Source organism: Lissotriton helveticus, chromosome 3_1 (genome assembly GCF_964261635.1).
Source record: "Lissotriton helveticus chromosome 3_1, aLisHel1.1, whole genome shotgun sequence".
Taxonomy (NCBI): Eukaryota; Metazoa; Chordata; class Amphibia; order Caudata; family Salamandridae; genus Lissotriton; species Lissotriton helveticus.
Window position 1 is genome coordinate 488,307,041 of NC_136061.1, and position 15,557 is coordinate 488,322,597.

A 15,557-nucleotide genomic window follows, 5' to 3' on the forward strand; every position below is an offset into this window, starting at 1 on the left:
TGAAGCTCCTCTTGACAAAGGGTCCACAACCGCACCCGCCCTGCTTGTTGCAGTACCACAGGGCAGAGGTGTTATCTGTATATGTGAACACTTGCACCAACTTCCCCTTGACTGAGGGAAGAAATGATTTCAATGCTAGTCGGATCGCTTGGAGCTCCAACAGGTTGATGTGGAGTCCCGATTCCTCCGAAGACCACAGTCCCCTGATCTCCACATCTCCCAGATGGCCACCGCATACCAGGAGCGATGCATCTGTCACTACTGTTGAGATCTGGTTGGGGAAGGGAGAGTGGTCTGTCACTGACACACTCGCAGTTTGTAAGCTACCACTGCGGGTCCATTGCAGTTCCCTCCGAGATCTGGACCATGTCGGAGAGATTACCCGGATGCTGCGCCCACAAACTTCAGGTCCCACTGAAGATTCTCCAGATGCCATCTGTCATGATATACCAACAGGATGCAGAAAGTCATGAGGCCCAGCGGCCTCAGAGTCATTCTCACTAAAATCCAAGATGGAGGCTGAAACATCAGTATTATAACCTGAATATCTTGGGCTCGCTGCTCAGAAGGATATGGCCGAAACTGCAGTGAATCTAGAACAGCTCCAATGAAAGGGAGCATCTGCGAAGGAGTCAGGTGTGACTTTGGCACATTTACACGTTTATAGTGAACCTCAACAAATGCAGAAGGTCTGGCGTAGTCTGGAGGTGGATGACGATAGTCTGGGGCGAGGCCGTCTTCGACAGCCCGTCATCGAGGAAGGGAAAAACTAAAACTCCCAACCTTGCAGATGAGTTGCCACCACCGCCATCATATGATGAACACCTGAGGGGCGCTGGTAAGGCCAAAGGCGAGCACAGTGAACTGAAAGTGCTAGTGGACTACCTTAAACTGCAGGTAACGCTTGTGGGCAGGCAGGATGGGGATGTAAAAATACGTATCTTGCAAGACCAATGCAACCAGACGATCTCCTTGGTCTAGGGCAGACAAGACTTGAGCCAAAGTGAGCATCTTGTATTTCTCCTTTTTGAAAAAGAGATTGACGGTTCAGAGGCCCAGAATAGGACAAAGACCTTTGTTCTTTTTGGGTATCAGAAAGGAGCGGGAAAAACAACCATTGCCTACTTCTGATATCAGAACACTTTTTTATAGCCTCCTTGGCCAGGAGAGCTGTAACTTCCTCTCGGAGCAAGGTAAGATTATCCTCTGCCAGCTGTTCTTGAGATGTGGGTAAAGGAGGAGGGAAGGACTAAAAAGGGGGGAGTACCCCTCCGAATAATCTGCAAGACCTATTTGTCTGGTGGCCTGCCAGGGGAGGAGATGATGTTGAATTCTACCACCAACTGGGCACCTGTGGTCTTGCAGAACCAAACTAGGTGGACTTGGAGGCTGCAGCTGCTACAGAGTTAGTGGAAGATGACTTCTGGCTACCATTCCCGCAGGATAGGAATGAACCGAGGCTTGCGCAGCTTGCTCGCTGGGATAGCGTTGACGTGGTTGAAAGTCCCTTCCCTAGCTACGCAAGGGGCAAAAAGCAGACTGGACACGAGGTGTCACTGTGAGGCCCAAGGACTAGGACGTAGCCCGCGAGTCCAAGAAGCGTTCTAGTGAAAGGTCTGCCTTTTCTCCAAAGAGGCGAGTCCCATCGAAGGGCATGTCCAGAAGGCTGGCCTTGACATGCCCTTCGAAAAGCCAGATGTTCTCAGCCAGGTGTGGTGTCTTAAGACCACCATTGACTTAACCACTCTGCCCAGTGAGTCAGTCGTATCCAGGCTACACATAATAGTGAACTTTGTCACATCTCTCCCATCTGTCACTGCTTGGGATCGGATGGCCCAGGCCTCCTCTTGGAGCTGTGGCAACACTCGCACAACTGTTTCGCATAGGATATGAGAGTAACGGCCTAAAAGGCAAGCGTTGTTCACTGACTGCAGCGCTAGGCTGGCGGAAGAAAACACCTTCCCAAGTGTTTCCAGCCCTTTGGTTTCCCGGTCTGGGGGAGTGGCAGGGAAAGCACCATGGGAAGTTGAGGCTTGGATAACAAAACTCTCAGGGGTGGGTTGATTGCTGAGAAAACTAGGATCACACGGGGCAGGGCAATGGCGGCGAGTTATTGTCCTGTTTACAGGAGCCCCTATGCCTGGCTTAAACCAAGTTCCTAGAAGGACATACGTCAGCACTTCATTAAAGGGCAAACGTGGTTCTGATAAAGAAACCAAGGCTGAGGCCCTTTGGTCAAGAGGTTAGTTTTGAACTGCACATAGGGCAGTTCCAGTTCCAGGACCTCCCCTGGCCTCTTCACCACTGTTGCATTAGATGCCGCTCCTCCATAGCCAGGATCAGTGGAGAGAGAAAACCAGAATCTGGAGATGTGTCCAGTCCACAGGTCTCTGCTAGTTCCTCATACCAGTCCAAATTCTCATAAAGGTTGTATAACTGGTGTTCTAAAGGGTACAAAAACCCCTCCCACTCTTCTCCCATGCATGTCTGCTCTTCAAAAGGCTCAGGCAATGGCCTAGGACCACTCCAGACTGCAGAGCAGTCAGCCTACTCAAACACTCAGTGCATGGCCTCGTAAAATTCTCTCATTTGAGCGGCGGGGGGTCGCTCCGGCTCCCAGATATTCAGTGAGGTGCAGAGTCGGACCTGGCAGCGGCTCTGCAGAACCGTGCCTGGACATCAATGTCCCTCATTAATCTTGCCAGCCGACTGAAGAGTTGAAGTCAAAGTCCTTTTAGACTTCTTCTTCTTTTTGTTCTTCTTTCCGGAGTGTCCCGAGGACCTCAAGTGTGACGAAGAACCTGCGTGTGTCCTGCGTCCACCTCCTTGATCAGGACTGAAACCTCCTCGGAGCCACACCAGATGGCATCGAATGCCGGGCCGCAACCAGCTTAAGGGACCGCTTCCTCAAAGCCTTCGATGCTATGGCCCGGCAGTCTGAGCACAATTTCGAATTGTGGTCGCACTCGAGACACCACAAGCACACAAGGTGGGGGTTGGTAACTGAAATGGCGCGGTGACTGGCCCAACAAGGCTGAAATCCTACCTGCACACAAGACAAAAATGCTTTGCCATAACGCCGAAAAAAGATGGTCAAAAAGAGATAGAGGGGCAGCTCTTCTCTGGATCAGCATGAACTGGCGCTGAAAGAAAAGAATTGACATCTGGCGCCTACGTGGCGCCTATATAGGTGACAGCCACATCACATCTGGCGGCAACAACGCTGATGGCACCGTGCCGAACCAAACAGAGCCATCCGAAGACGCGCAGAGGTACTGCTCACGCAAGGTTTATGGATCCAGTCTGATGGCCGGAAAAACTAAAAGGTAAGGAATCTAGAAGTCTCTAGCAGATACATTATTTAAAAAGAGAATATTGGACAGTTATAAATCCTTGTGTTGACAGAGCCTCAGGGTGGTAAAAAGACAGACTTCTGTACAAAAATCAAAAACACTAAGCAACTTCCTTAGACAGTGATACAATTAAACACATATTACAAGAGTTTATGAACAGCAGCTGTAAAAGAAAAAACTGTGGCTTCCAACATGGAAGCGCCCCTTTCTGCTTGCGTTTCTTCGTGGAGCCCCACTAGACTCACACTTGCTACAGGACCTAAAGAAGAATTTTACAGACAACTAAAAAACTGCTTTCAAACTAAAAAAGTTACCTGTTTGCTAAGCTAATGCAAATGGACTAGTGGTTGACAGATGCTACCAACCAGGATATTTTCATTCACACAATACAGGGTGTAGGCATATCCCTTGATTTATGTTGTATGTATGATATGATTATCAGGCTTCTTTGCATGCTGGACCATGATAATTTGCCAATCCTGGGATGGCTCCAGAAGGACGATCTTCATTAGCCTCTGATTCATAGAAACAATCACTGTTTAGAATTGAGCAGGGATCCTCAATGACTTGAGGGAATAGTCTTTTATATGAACATATAAGTCACAGATGAAAAAGCATACATAAGATTAAGCAACTGGAAAACCTACACATTTTACCTTCATCTTTACACTGGTAGGACAGTACAATGTTTGCCTGATCATCCTCAGTCTGTACTCTTTGAAACTTGGACATCACATCACGTAGGCTGAAATCTTCAAGGAACAAGGTATCCCTAACAAACAAAACATTAAGTTAACAGTGTTTTACCGAATTGATCAGAAATAAAATTATATATGTCCCCCACACACATAACCTCCATGCAACTCTCACATCCTTGTATTGGCTTTTATTGGTCAAAGTGTTACATTCATGGAATTTTGGAAGATACCTGATTGTGCACTAAGGTGGATGAACATCATGAGTTTGGGTTTCTTTCAGGCATTGTTTTCAACAGCTTTGCACTCCCCTAAAATCATGCCAATTGGAGTGTCCCAGAAGCTATTGACGAAAAGCACCTCACATAAAGAAACCAGCTATAAGTCATTCACCAGATACCTTGTTTCTCCAAAGTTGATAGTTAACCATGTATCAGCCTATAGGTGGTAAATGGCAAAGTAATGTTACTCATCAAAGGAAGGTGGAGTTTTTACAATGCCAATCAGTAAAATGTGGAATTCCTTAAAGAAGGAGAGAACGAAGACTATAAGGATATTCACAAATTAATAAAGGAGAAAGGCGAGCATTACCATTTGGACAGGGCCACTCTTTAAGCCTGTGTCCTTGTTGGAGTCTGATGACACGCTGCCAGCCGCTGGAGGGCAGTGGGCATCAGTAAGTGCTGAGAGATGGATACGACAGGCATGGAGCAAGAACAATGTTGGTGTGAATTTATGTATACTTCTTTAACCACATACTTGCAGTTTTTGTAATTGTCTTCACTTTTTTTTTACAGAACATTTTAATTATTTTACTTTCTTACGACAATTTAGGAAGCACTACATACAAATATACTTGTTTTTAAAATAATTTCAACTGTACTTTGAAAGGACAAGCCCACAACCAACAAAAATATGTTTTTAATGGGATGCATACAACAGAAAACATCAAGCAGACTATCATAATTACATAACAAGACCACTTAGTTCAAAGGGTGTACATTCTCAATATTAGAACGTAAAAACAGTGCAATGAGACATTACAATATAATCACAGATGTTACACACTGTGAATCTAGGCAAAACATAAGATAGAACTGCGGCCTTCAGGTATAAGGGTAAGGTTTGTCTTCAAAGAACTTCTGACGAGTTGGCTTCTGTAATACTTACAGAACATTTTAAATTAAATTAAATACTATTATGTTTTGCAAAATGGATCCTAAAATCTATCTTTATTAGTAAACAGTACAGAAATAAATCAAGATTATGCAAATACAAAATACACTTACCCACCAACAACAATAACATGATCACTTATTTTGAAAGTATCTATGGCAAGCTGCATGCAAGCAACGGCTCCTAAACGTTCCTGTAACACAAAGACAACCATTACTAGACGCATTTCTCGAATTTCTTGAAAGCATCTCAGGAAGCATAATAACAATATTAAGTACAAATTGTGATCGAAAGATGTGAGCTTGTACATATTTTTATTGCTGCTGTAGAATTGCGAATTTCTGTTATTGGACTGAGCTGTGTAACATTCTATACATGGGAAGCGTAACTCATTGTCTTCCGCAGGCCAACTGGGCAAACTCGACCTTGGAAAAGGATTCTGCGCAGTAGCCAGGAGAGAGAGAGGGTGTCCACAAACTAGTCATAGAATAGTAGAATAGTCCGTACAAAGGCACCAGTACACAGTACCACCTGAATACACTGTTTGAAGTCGGCTAGACTGCTACATTGTGTAAACAGCAACTTCCATCTTTAAGGGCCAAACCTTTGGTAGAGGCTGCTAGTTATGACTTATCCCTCAAACCCATTGTACAACATTTGCTTCTCTAAGTGTCATGATGGTGTCTCACATAAGCAGAATGCAAACAGGCCTCTTCAACACATTTATTTTTATGTTTGGTAGCTTCCACCTTTTCACCATCAGCCAACTATTTGGTGTGGTGGTTAGGACATGGCAAGATGTGCAAACGTTCCTTCCTCTGCTACGAGACAGAAAATATACACAAAAACCTCTGCAAGCCTATGTCTGAACCCCTTTTTTGCCACTGCATCGGAAGCAGGCGAGTTGTTGCAGGACACGACTTCCCAACCTCCTCACAACGTGAAACAGACAGATTCAGCACCAAAATTCATACTACTGATGTTTTCATCATCCTGACCACCAGCCCTTCAAGAATAGAAATCAAAACATACATTCATACCTGTGCATTAGATGAAACTGCACAGGGTGTTTAAGGCTGTGACTCTTTATGGCAAAGCGTCAATGGGCGTTTGAAGATATACATGTACATTGTCAAGCTATCCTGGGTATCTGAAGGTATGTTGGGGCACAGAGGCTAGGTCTGCAGCTCCCTGTGTGGCTACACCTAGGTATATAGTACACTCCAACTGTGTGTGTTTGTTTTGAATGGGCATATGATGGATTTTCTTCTGTATTTGAGGCTGTGCTTGTATAAATGTGGGAGTGCAATGTCCATATGTGCAAATAGGCAGTCGACTAAGGAAATAAGTGAAATGGAGTGCCACATTCAAGGAAAAATTGCAATGAAAATATATTTGGACAGGCGATTGTCATGAGAGGCGCCAGTTGGTGGCTGCTATTCAAGGGCCATCCCTGGATATCGGAGGATGTGCCTGGTGGTTGTATCTAAAAAGTCATGTTATATTTGGGCTTCAGATGAATTGCATCTGAGCATTTGTAGGTAGGCATTTGAGAGTGTGCCGAGGCACATGGTGGTTATACCAGGGCATTAAATGGTTGAATGGTTGGTCTGGCAATCAGAGACTGTGGATTGACATGTGGAGCAATACCTGGGCATGCAATAAGTGTGCCTGGGCATTTGATGGGTGTTCCTGGAGAGAGGGTAGACAACTGTGGGGATGCGTGGGGGGAGAGGGGGTAGAACCATGGCAGAGACGGTAGGAATGAAAGACAAGACCCAGCAAAATTGGCAATAGATGAAGGATGGCAGTGGCCAATGATATAAGGCTGAACAAGAACAATTCCATGAGAAGGAATATAGAGTCTGTGAGAGTTAGAATAAGGAATAGCACAACACAGAATATCACAATCAACGTGATAAGAAGTGTACAAGTAGAGATGTGTGTTGCTCTGTCTGGAAGGACAGATTCAATCAACAGCAGTAGCAAGTATGAAAGAGTCAGCAGCATTGCGGGACAGACCATGCTCGGAGGACAGAGGCTAAATCTGTGCAGCAAAGCAAAATAGATTTCTATGCAGCAAAAAACAAGAATACAACCGAATGGAGAAGATGTAGCTACTGCAGCAGTAACAGGCACTACAGAAGCATGAAGAACTTTTTCCAAACATGTTCAAAACCTTCAAGTTTACCTAGTCTCTCCTCAAAAATGTCAGCATTCTTTTCCAACATTCTCTGCAGCTCCACTTATTCTGTCTTTATCTATTTCATATCATCCAACCGCATGACTTGTTGAGCACAACACGTTTTGAGGATAATTCACAGGCACCCTTGATTGAGCCCATCAAGGATGTCAGGACCAGAACTTGAAACATAAACCTTCCCACATGCTTATTGTCTCTTGAATTTTATCAGTGCTTTAAAGTAACCTTCTACAGTGTAGATCAATTCCGGTACCATTGTAACCTTGAGCAGTAATATCTAGAGCACATAACACTTTTTGTAGCTTATTTTTTCTCAAAATGTAATAATGCTAATATTTTACCCTGAATCGATCAATATAGGTATTAGCACTAAAAAAATTCTCAATAGGATTAATGTCCTCTAACACCAAATTTATTCACATGGCATGTTTTTTTCCTTTGGAATGGTTTGCCAACGTTACAGCATATACACATTATGTTAAAGTCCTCTGTTAAGTTCTTTATCTGACACTTTAGTCATGTATGCTGTGGGCTACCTCCATGGCTTCTTCAAGAGACGGGGTCTAACAAGTTTGCAGTATCGCTTGTATGTTCCTACGATAGCACCTGGTAACCAGATGGTCTCTAATGAACTGATCAGTAAAACTTTCAAATTCACAATGAAGCCACATACATGTTAATTAGAAAACGATCCCTACAGATAGATGATAATGGATGAAGTCAGACACACCATGGCTGAACTAAATGGTAGCCACACGTCTACACACATGTGTATGATAACAACAAGAGTAAAGGCGAGATGAACAAAATGCCGGTGTGGAATGTTGGGGTTCATTCCAAACCAACAGCGTACAGCAGACTGAAATGGCAGTCACCCTCGAGCCAAAAAAACGGAATCGCGATAACCCCACAAAGCGTCTTTGAAATAGACCAGTAATCAAGAATTCTAAACAGCACTGGGGAGGCACAGTTGCTCACCCCTCAGCAGGGTCACAAGGTTGGTCTTTTGAACTGCCTGGATGAAGACCAACTCATCACCCGAACAACCAGAAGACAGAAAGGTAGGTACAGGTTTCTTTATTCAGACTCAAGTGCAGTATAAAGGGCTGCTGCCACAACAGAGAGGAAGCCAACTCAAACCCTTGTATCTCTGCCCTGGCCTCCTCTCCATCATACGTTCGAGCACATCAGAGCTAGAGCACTGTACAATGAATGAGGAACCCCAGCAGGCAAGCACAGGGACATTACAATAAGCTGACGTATGTTGCTAAACGCCGAATCATACAGGAGGGAAAAGCATTCATGGAGCAGAGTGAGGTTTGGCAATGGCAGGACATGCATGACTAGACTGAAATACAACAGATTAGCAGACTGGGGTGCGGGGGCAAAGGAGGAGGAAGAAAGCAATGAGAAAGAAGAAAATGATAACACAGGGCAGGCTTTTGCAGAGGTGACTTAGATAAGCTGAATGAATGGATGCATAGTGAAGACAATAAGAAGAACAGATGGAGACAACTGCAGAAACCAACATGCATGTAACGCAAAGGAAGAGGCACGGTTCGGGAGATGTGTAAAGGACAGAGCACAAGGCAAAAGCTGCCAGTGCAAAAGGAAAAGCGAGGTAGCAATGTGAAATGGGAAATAAGCCAGGAAAAAAGATCAGGCGGGAGGTTGTGGGTGGAATGAGTATTGGCTCAGTGCAGTCTGCTGGGAACCTTCTAAACACTACTAGATTTTTTAACTGTAGGGCATAAAACTGGGTATGACAGAGTTGCATGTTCTCGGTAGTAAGTGCATAGTTCCATCGGAAAGGGGAGCTGGATTTGGTGACAGGGGTGACAAAGAGAAGGACTAGCTCTTCGGGACACCGAACAGGTGGAGAGTAGGTGTATTTTGTTTTATTGGGTGAACCGTCAATGTTGTTTGTTAAGATGGTTATCAGGGGGGGAGAGAGACCGGATGGCAACAGTTACTCTCATGGGTGCTGCATTGGCGGCGTTGAGCATGGCACTGTGATATGTTATGATCTAAGATGGCGTGGGAGTGGTGGGAGGCTGGCTGAATGGGGAAGTTATTAAAATAGGGATGGCTAGACAAACAAGATTGGAGAAATTGCTAAAATTATGACATGGAATGGTAGAGGTCTGAATAATCATACAAAAAGTCAGTGCTGACTTATCTGAGGCAATGAAGGTGAATATTGATCTGGTACTGGAGACACATTTCAACGAGGATGAAGAATGCAAATTGAATAAAATAAATTAACTTTTTTGGGGTAAGTTGTATGTGCAATGATGTGAAGTTTATTGGGGTGAAGGGTGGGAAGTAATTTATTTTTAATTATTAATTGGTTAATTTATTGATAATTGATTAGGTTAATTGGGTAATTATTGTGGGTGCGGGTTGTGGGGTTATAAGGGTAAAGGCTGGGAAGTAATTAATTTGTAATAAATTAATAATTGTTTAGAAATATTAATTAATTGATAATTGTGTTTATTGCGTAATTTGTTTTTTTTGGTGCGGGCTGTGTGGTTTATAGGGGTAAAGGGTGGGGAAGTATATTATTTTCAAATAATTATTAATTAGTTGTTAATAATTAATTATTAATTGTGTTAATTGTTTAGTTAATGTGTCTTTTGCCTGCGGGTCGTAGGATTTATAGAGGTAAATGGTGGGAGTAAATTAATTTGAATTAATTTCGAATTAGTTGTTAAATAATGTTAGTTTTTTCAATTGAAAATGAATTTTTTAATTGTGTAGTTTTCTTCACGTTTCATTTTAGGTGCGCATTATGAGATTTATAGGGGTAAAGGGTGGGAAGTTAATTCATTTTAATAAATTAATATTTTGTTTAATAATTATGTTAATTGTGCAATTACATTTATCTTTTTTAGATTTTAGATGTAGGTTGTGGGTTTTGTAGGGGTATGGTGTAGGAAGTAAATACATTTAAAGCAATGAATAATTATTTAATGTAATAACTAATTATGTTAACTAATTATGTTAAATCTGTAAATCTTTTTTGTTACAGTTTATGAGTGTATTTTGTTGTGGTATATTAAGGGAAGTACATTTATTATAATTAATTAATCATTAATATTTAATTAATGATAATTATTTTGCTAAATATTTATACTAATAGTGTAAATATTTTATTTTTTACAGGTTACGTTTTAGGTGCAGGTTGTGAGTTTGTGGTTTAATAGGATGGGAATTACCTACATTACATTTATTTAATAAATAATGGTTTTGTTAATAAATCATTTCTAAATAAAAATATTTATTTGTATGAAAATAATTTTTTTATTTTATTTAGAATAATATTTGTAGGTATTTGTGATATGTATTTAACATTGTAATATGTTTTTATTTTTTACATTTTGTAATATTAAATCTATTTGTATTTTATTTTTCAACAAATTTATATTTTTTTTATTTACTTTGTTGTAAAAAAAAGTTATTTTGTTTAAGATATTTTGTTTGTTTTTAATGTTGAATTGACTGGAGTGGAAATAGTAAATTTTACCCCTCTGCTATCCAACACTTTCCCAACTCTTGCATTTATTGAAGTGGGAATATTAAAGCTTACCCCTCCACAATCCAACACTTTCCCTACTATTGTATTTACAAGTGGGGATTGTAAATGTTACCCCTTCACTATACAACACTTTCCCTACTGTTACACTTATTGGAGTGGGAATAGTAAATGTTACCCCTACGCAATCCAACATTTTCCCTACTTTTGTACTGACTGGAGCGTGAATAGTAAACTTTCCGTACTGTTGTAGTGATTGGACTGGGAATAGTAAATTTGACCCGTCCGCAATCCAACATTTTTCCTACTGTTACACTCATTGGGGTGGAAATAGTACATTTTGCCCCTTCGTATTCCAACGTTTCCCTACTGTTTTACAGGCTGGAATGCGTATAGTAAATATTTCCTATCCGTAATCCAACGCTCTTACTAGTGTTGTTGGAGGAGATTTGTAAATTTGTAAGTGACGTAGTTTTGTATAAATTAAAGTGGGAATAGTTTATGTGTTATATTTTATATTTTATCATTTATTTCATATTGTTATAATTTACAATATTATGTTTGTTTATTTAAAATTATAATATTTTTAATGATTAATATTTTTAATGTGTAAAATAATTTCTACTAAATATTAAAGAATTTTAAGTTGTAATATTTTTATTTAATTAGAATGGTTTGGTTTTTAAAGATTTTGGGGCCGATTACGCTGTCGGTCAGAAAGCATCTGACCGCTAGTAGGAAGCTTTCTGACCACAGTCGGAGTCTTTCCAACCGACATGGTCGCTTTGTGGTCCACGCGCTGAATTACAATGTTGGTGGTCGGAGCGTAAACCAGTCCGTCATTTTGATGTGGTTCCGACTGGCTCTCGGAGTCTTCCCAGCAGTCGGACCACACCATAATCCCGTATGGACAGTGTTACCCCCGTCAGGATTACGATGTCTGTTTCCCACAGCCTTTCTGCGTCGGACTTTCTGACACGGAAAGGCTGACAGAAAACGACTTTGGGGACCCTAGCAGGGTCTCTTGCCTTTGCGGCTATGGTTGGTGGCCAAAGGGGTGCCTAGGGTGCCCCCTGTAAATTCCTGCACCGTGTGGCAGGCCCCAGGGGGTGCCTGCCACAGGGTGCAGGATTTTACACACACCCCCATTCCTCTACAGGAGGCTCTATTACAACCACTTTACAACCAGGACGGTGTCCCCAACCGACATCATAATAAACCCCTTTATGTTTATTGTATATGTGTGTGTGTGTTAAGTTTATTTGTTATATTTGTTAAGATATATACTAAATCTTTTTTTTAATTTAATTAATGCTACTATTTAATATATTCAATATTTATTATGTTAAATATATTTTTAAAATGATATTTAATACAACTAGATTAATAACCAATGTTTTCCGCAATTTTTTGTACTTAGCATTATATGTATAGGTGGACAATATTTTTAACATGAATATTTTGGTCACAATACTTTAGTAATGGGATATTTTGGGGGTCGATATTTTGTCAGTGAACCTACAGAGGAATTTGTATCTGAAGCAGGACATGAAAAAAGGGGAAATGATGTACAGCAATAGCTTCCCAGCAAATTTCTACCATAAATTCCTACGCGTTGACCTAAAAACGGTTGTAATGCTTCCTAAAAGCACAGCAGGAAGAAATAATAGAAATGTCCATGAGGGAAGTAGTAATCACAACAATGCCAAAATCAGATAGGGTTATCAGATTGAGTATTGCATCACCCTCTGTACGTGATTAACTCGGACATCAAAATATTGAGCTGGGCACTGGCAAACTGACTCTCCAGGGTATACAAGCATATTGTGCACACTGGTCAGTGCAGCTTCATACCACAGTAGCACTCAAAATCTGAGAAGACTCACATATATGATGCATTTTGTGGCAGCCACGGAGGAGTAGTACATGTTAGTAGCGCTACATAAAAACAGAGAGTTCAACACACTTGGTTAAGAGTACGTGCTGGAGGTCCTGAAGAAAATGGCATTTGGCCAAACATGGCAGAGTTTGGTTACAAGTTTGGAGGGCAGGTTTCTTGCTTGCCAACCTGGCCTGCAATGACACAAAACCTTTCGGACCCCCCCCAAACAAACCTTCCAGAGGTACCCAAACCACTCAAAAATTGAGCGAGATAAATAACAAGAACATCACATTGACTAATGTGATAGACTAATGTTGCAAATGAAATGACAAGAACGCTGTGAAATAATCCCAGGTTGAATGAGAAACAGAAGCTGAGGAAACATGGAGCTAATACAGGTTGAACACCGCCCGAGCTGTACTGAGGAAGGGTCGCCTCAGGTACAAAATGGAAAAAGAAGTATGAATGGCTTGCCTACTACACTGGATAGCTCTACTATAATTGTTTTCAACTGTCTCATGCCGCAGCTGTATGCGTTGCCCACTGCTGATCTTTCTGGTTGTACATTGGAAGTGTTATCTGGACTTTGGATTAAAAGAAAGAGATATTTTTTTTAAACATTTATGAGGGCGAACCGCTTGCTACATCATCTTAGTTCTTACAAGGCAATCTATAAAACGGATAAAGAGTTTTGTATATCATGACACCCAGTTACAATACTGATTGAAAACCATGCTATTTGGGATCAATCATTCATCAATACCAACCTCATTCTTTTGAGTACCATCATCTACAATTTTGACTGCCTTGTACTGCTGGGCCCACTCTTCAAATTTCGGATAATACTGGTGATTGGTCTAAGTAAAGAGAAAGGGGAAAACAGTGTTATCATATCTTGGACATATATTCATAATTGCATGCATGCATCCACAATTAAAAAAAAAACTTCTTGACTCATCCTGAACGTAAACTCCAGAACAGGAGAGATGCAGTACATCACCCAACAGGCATGGGTGATAAGGTGTCGAATCATGAAGAATAGGATTTACACATCTAAATTACAGAATTAACCAATGTACAAGGTAATCACTTTGAGGTTATTCACACAGATTCCTCTACAAACCACCTACAACAGTGATGCATGTGCCTTACTTATGGGACTCTTGCACATTGCAAACATGTACCTATTTTCCCAACCCTAGGATTGCAGTGTTCACAATCAGTACAGTAGGCACGGCTGTGTTTAGAAAGCAAACGTAAGCTTTTACAGATTCCCTTCTACTAATTATTAAAAATAAAAATGACATCCGTTACAACACTCTCCCTGCTAAAATTGGTGCACTGTCCCAGTCTGTAAAAACAACATCCATCTGCTGTATGCGGTAGCATGAATAATTGTACCAGGTGTAGTTGCAAAACTTTGTGAATACCCAAAAAGTTACTACTTTGAGGATGAACAACCAATTTGCATTTGCTTTCCTTCACCACTCCTTAGACTCTATTTCTTAGGTATGTCCCCACAGTGCAAATGTAAGTCAAAAAGAAAATGTGTGTACTGTGTACACACACTGCATACAGTATACACATGTAGGTCTTATTACGGTTCGCTTTCGTTAATCATGAGTACGTAATTACCACAAAAATATGTCAATTTTAAATCTAGCAATTGTGTTAATCATAAACTATATAGAAAATGCAGAAAGAACGCATGTTTCCCCAAGGCACCTTTAATATAGATGCAAGTATTTTAAGTGCACCGCAATAGACATGCGGGTAAGTGTTTAGTTTTTACATGCTAAGTACCAGTAAAACTATATTACACAACAATTGATAAATCGCTTCAAGAGACCAACTAAATATGTAGGGCACCCAAATAGTGCAAGAGTTAGAGGTTATAAGATATTCATCACCAGTGAGAAGATTCGATATGAAGCCTTTTCAATACTCACCTAATTACTGTAGGTGAGGAACTAATGGATATCACGTGTTGTCAAGCTCTCCATCAAAAGACATCATGCTTGGGGAATGTAGGTAATGGTTAAGGTATGCTGTTGAAGTAATTAGTAGCTATCATGCAATGCTGTCAAATTCTAGACGCTTCTCCCAATTTACAGGAGCAATTTCACTCTTGAGTATGCATTCCAGTTCTACAGTGGAAAATATGCATCCATGTAAAGTGAAGACACTAAGGGGTCTATTAGGAAGGCGGGCGGATCGCCACCGCCGTACCGGCGGTGGCGATCCGCCTGCCAAAACACCCCATCAGATGGCCTTTTACCCCCAGCCACAATAGCATGGCGGGGGTAGCGCGGCGGACGGAAAGAACATCTGCTGCTTTTTTCTGCCGTTAGGCAATCGTCACGATTGCCTACTGGGCGGAAAAGGCCTGAAATATGGTGGCGGCGCCTTGCAGGCACCCCCATCCATATTAAGATGGTGCCGGTGTAATGTCTTTTCATGGCGGAGACTCTGCCGTGGAAAGGCATGCAGTGTTTCCTTTGGGGGGCCCTTACGGGCCCCCAAGGAGGTGGGGGCTGCACTTTGGGGGTACCCATGGTACCCCCCAACATTGGCCTGCACAAGGTGGCAGGCACAACGCGGTGTCTGTCACGTTATGCATGCCACTGCACAACATGCATATATTGCATTGTGGGGGGTGCTGCTTACAGCACCGCCCACCACAATGCAATATATGCAGGATGCTACCGCCAGG

General features: G+C 41.7%; 1 protein-coding gene across 2 annotated transcripts in view; it reads right to left on the bottom strand.

The window, feature by feature from the left end:
* LOC144822631 (uncharacterized) overlaps positions 1 to 15,557 on the bottom strand; it is a 205,935-nt gene that overhangs the window by 129,337 nt on the left and 61,041 nt on the right. For both annotated transcript variants that reach the window (XM_078680372.1, XM_078680371.1), the window contains 3 exons: positions 13,612 to 13,701; positions 5,338 to 5,417; positions 4,010 to 4,125 (listed from right to left, as the gene is read on the bottom strand). In XM_078680372.1, the coding sequence (XP_078536498.1) occupies positions 4,010 to 4,125; positions 5,338 to 5,417; positions 13,612 to 13,701 (286 nt within the window). The remainder of the gene's footprint in view (positions 1 to 4,009; positions 4,126 to 5,337; positions 5,418 to 13,611; positions 13,702 to 15,557) is intronic.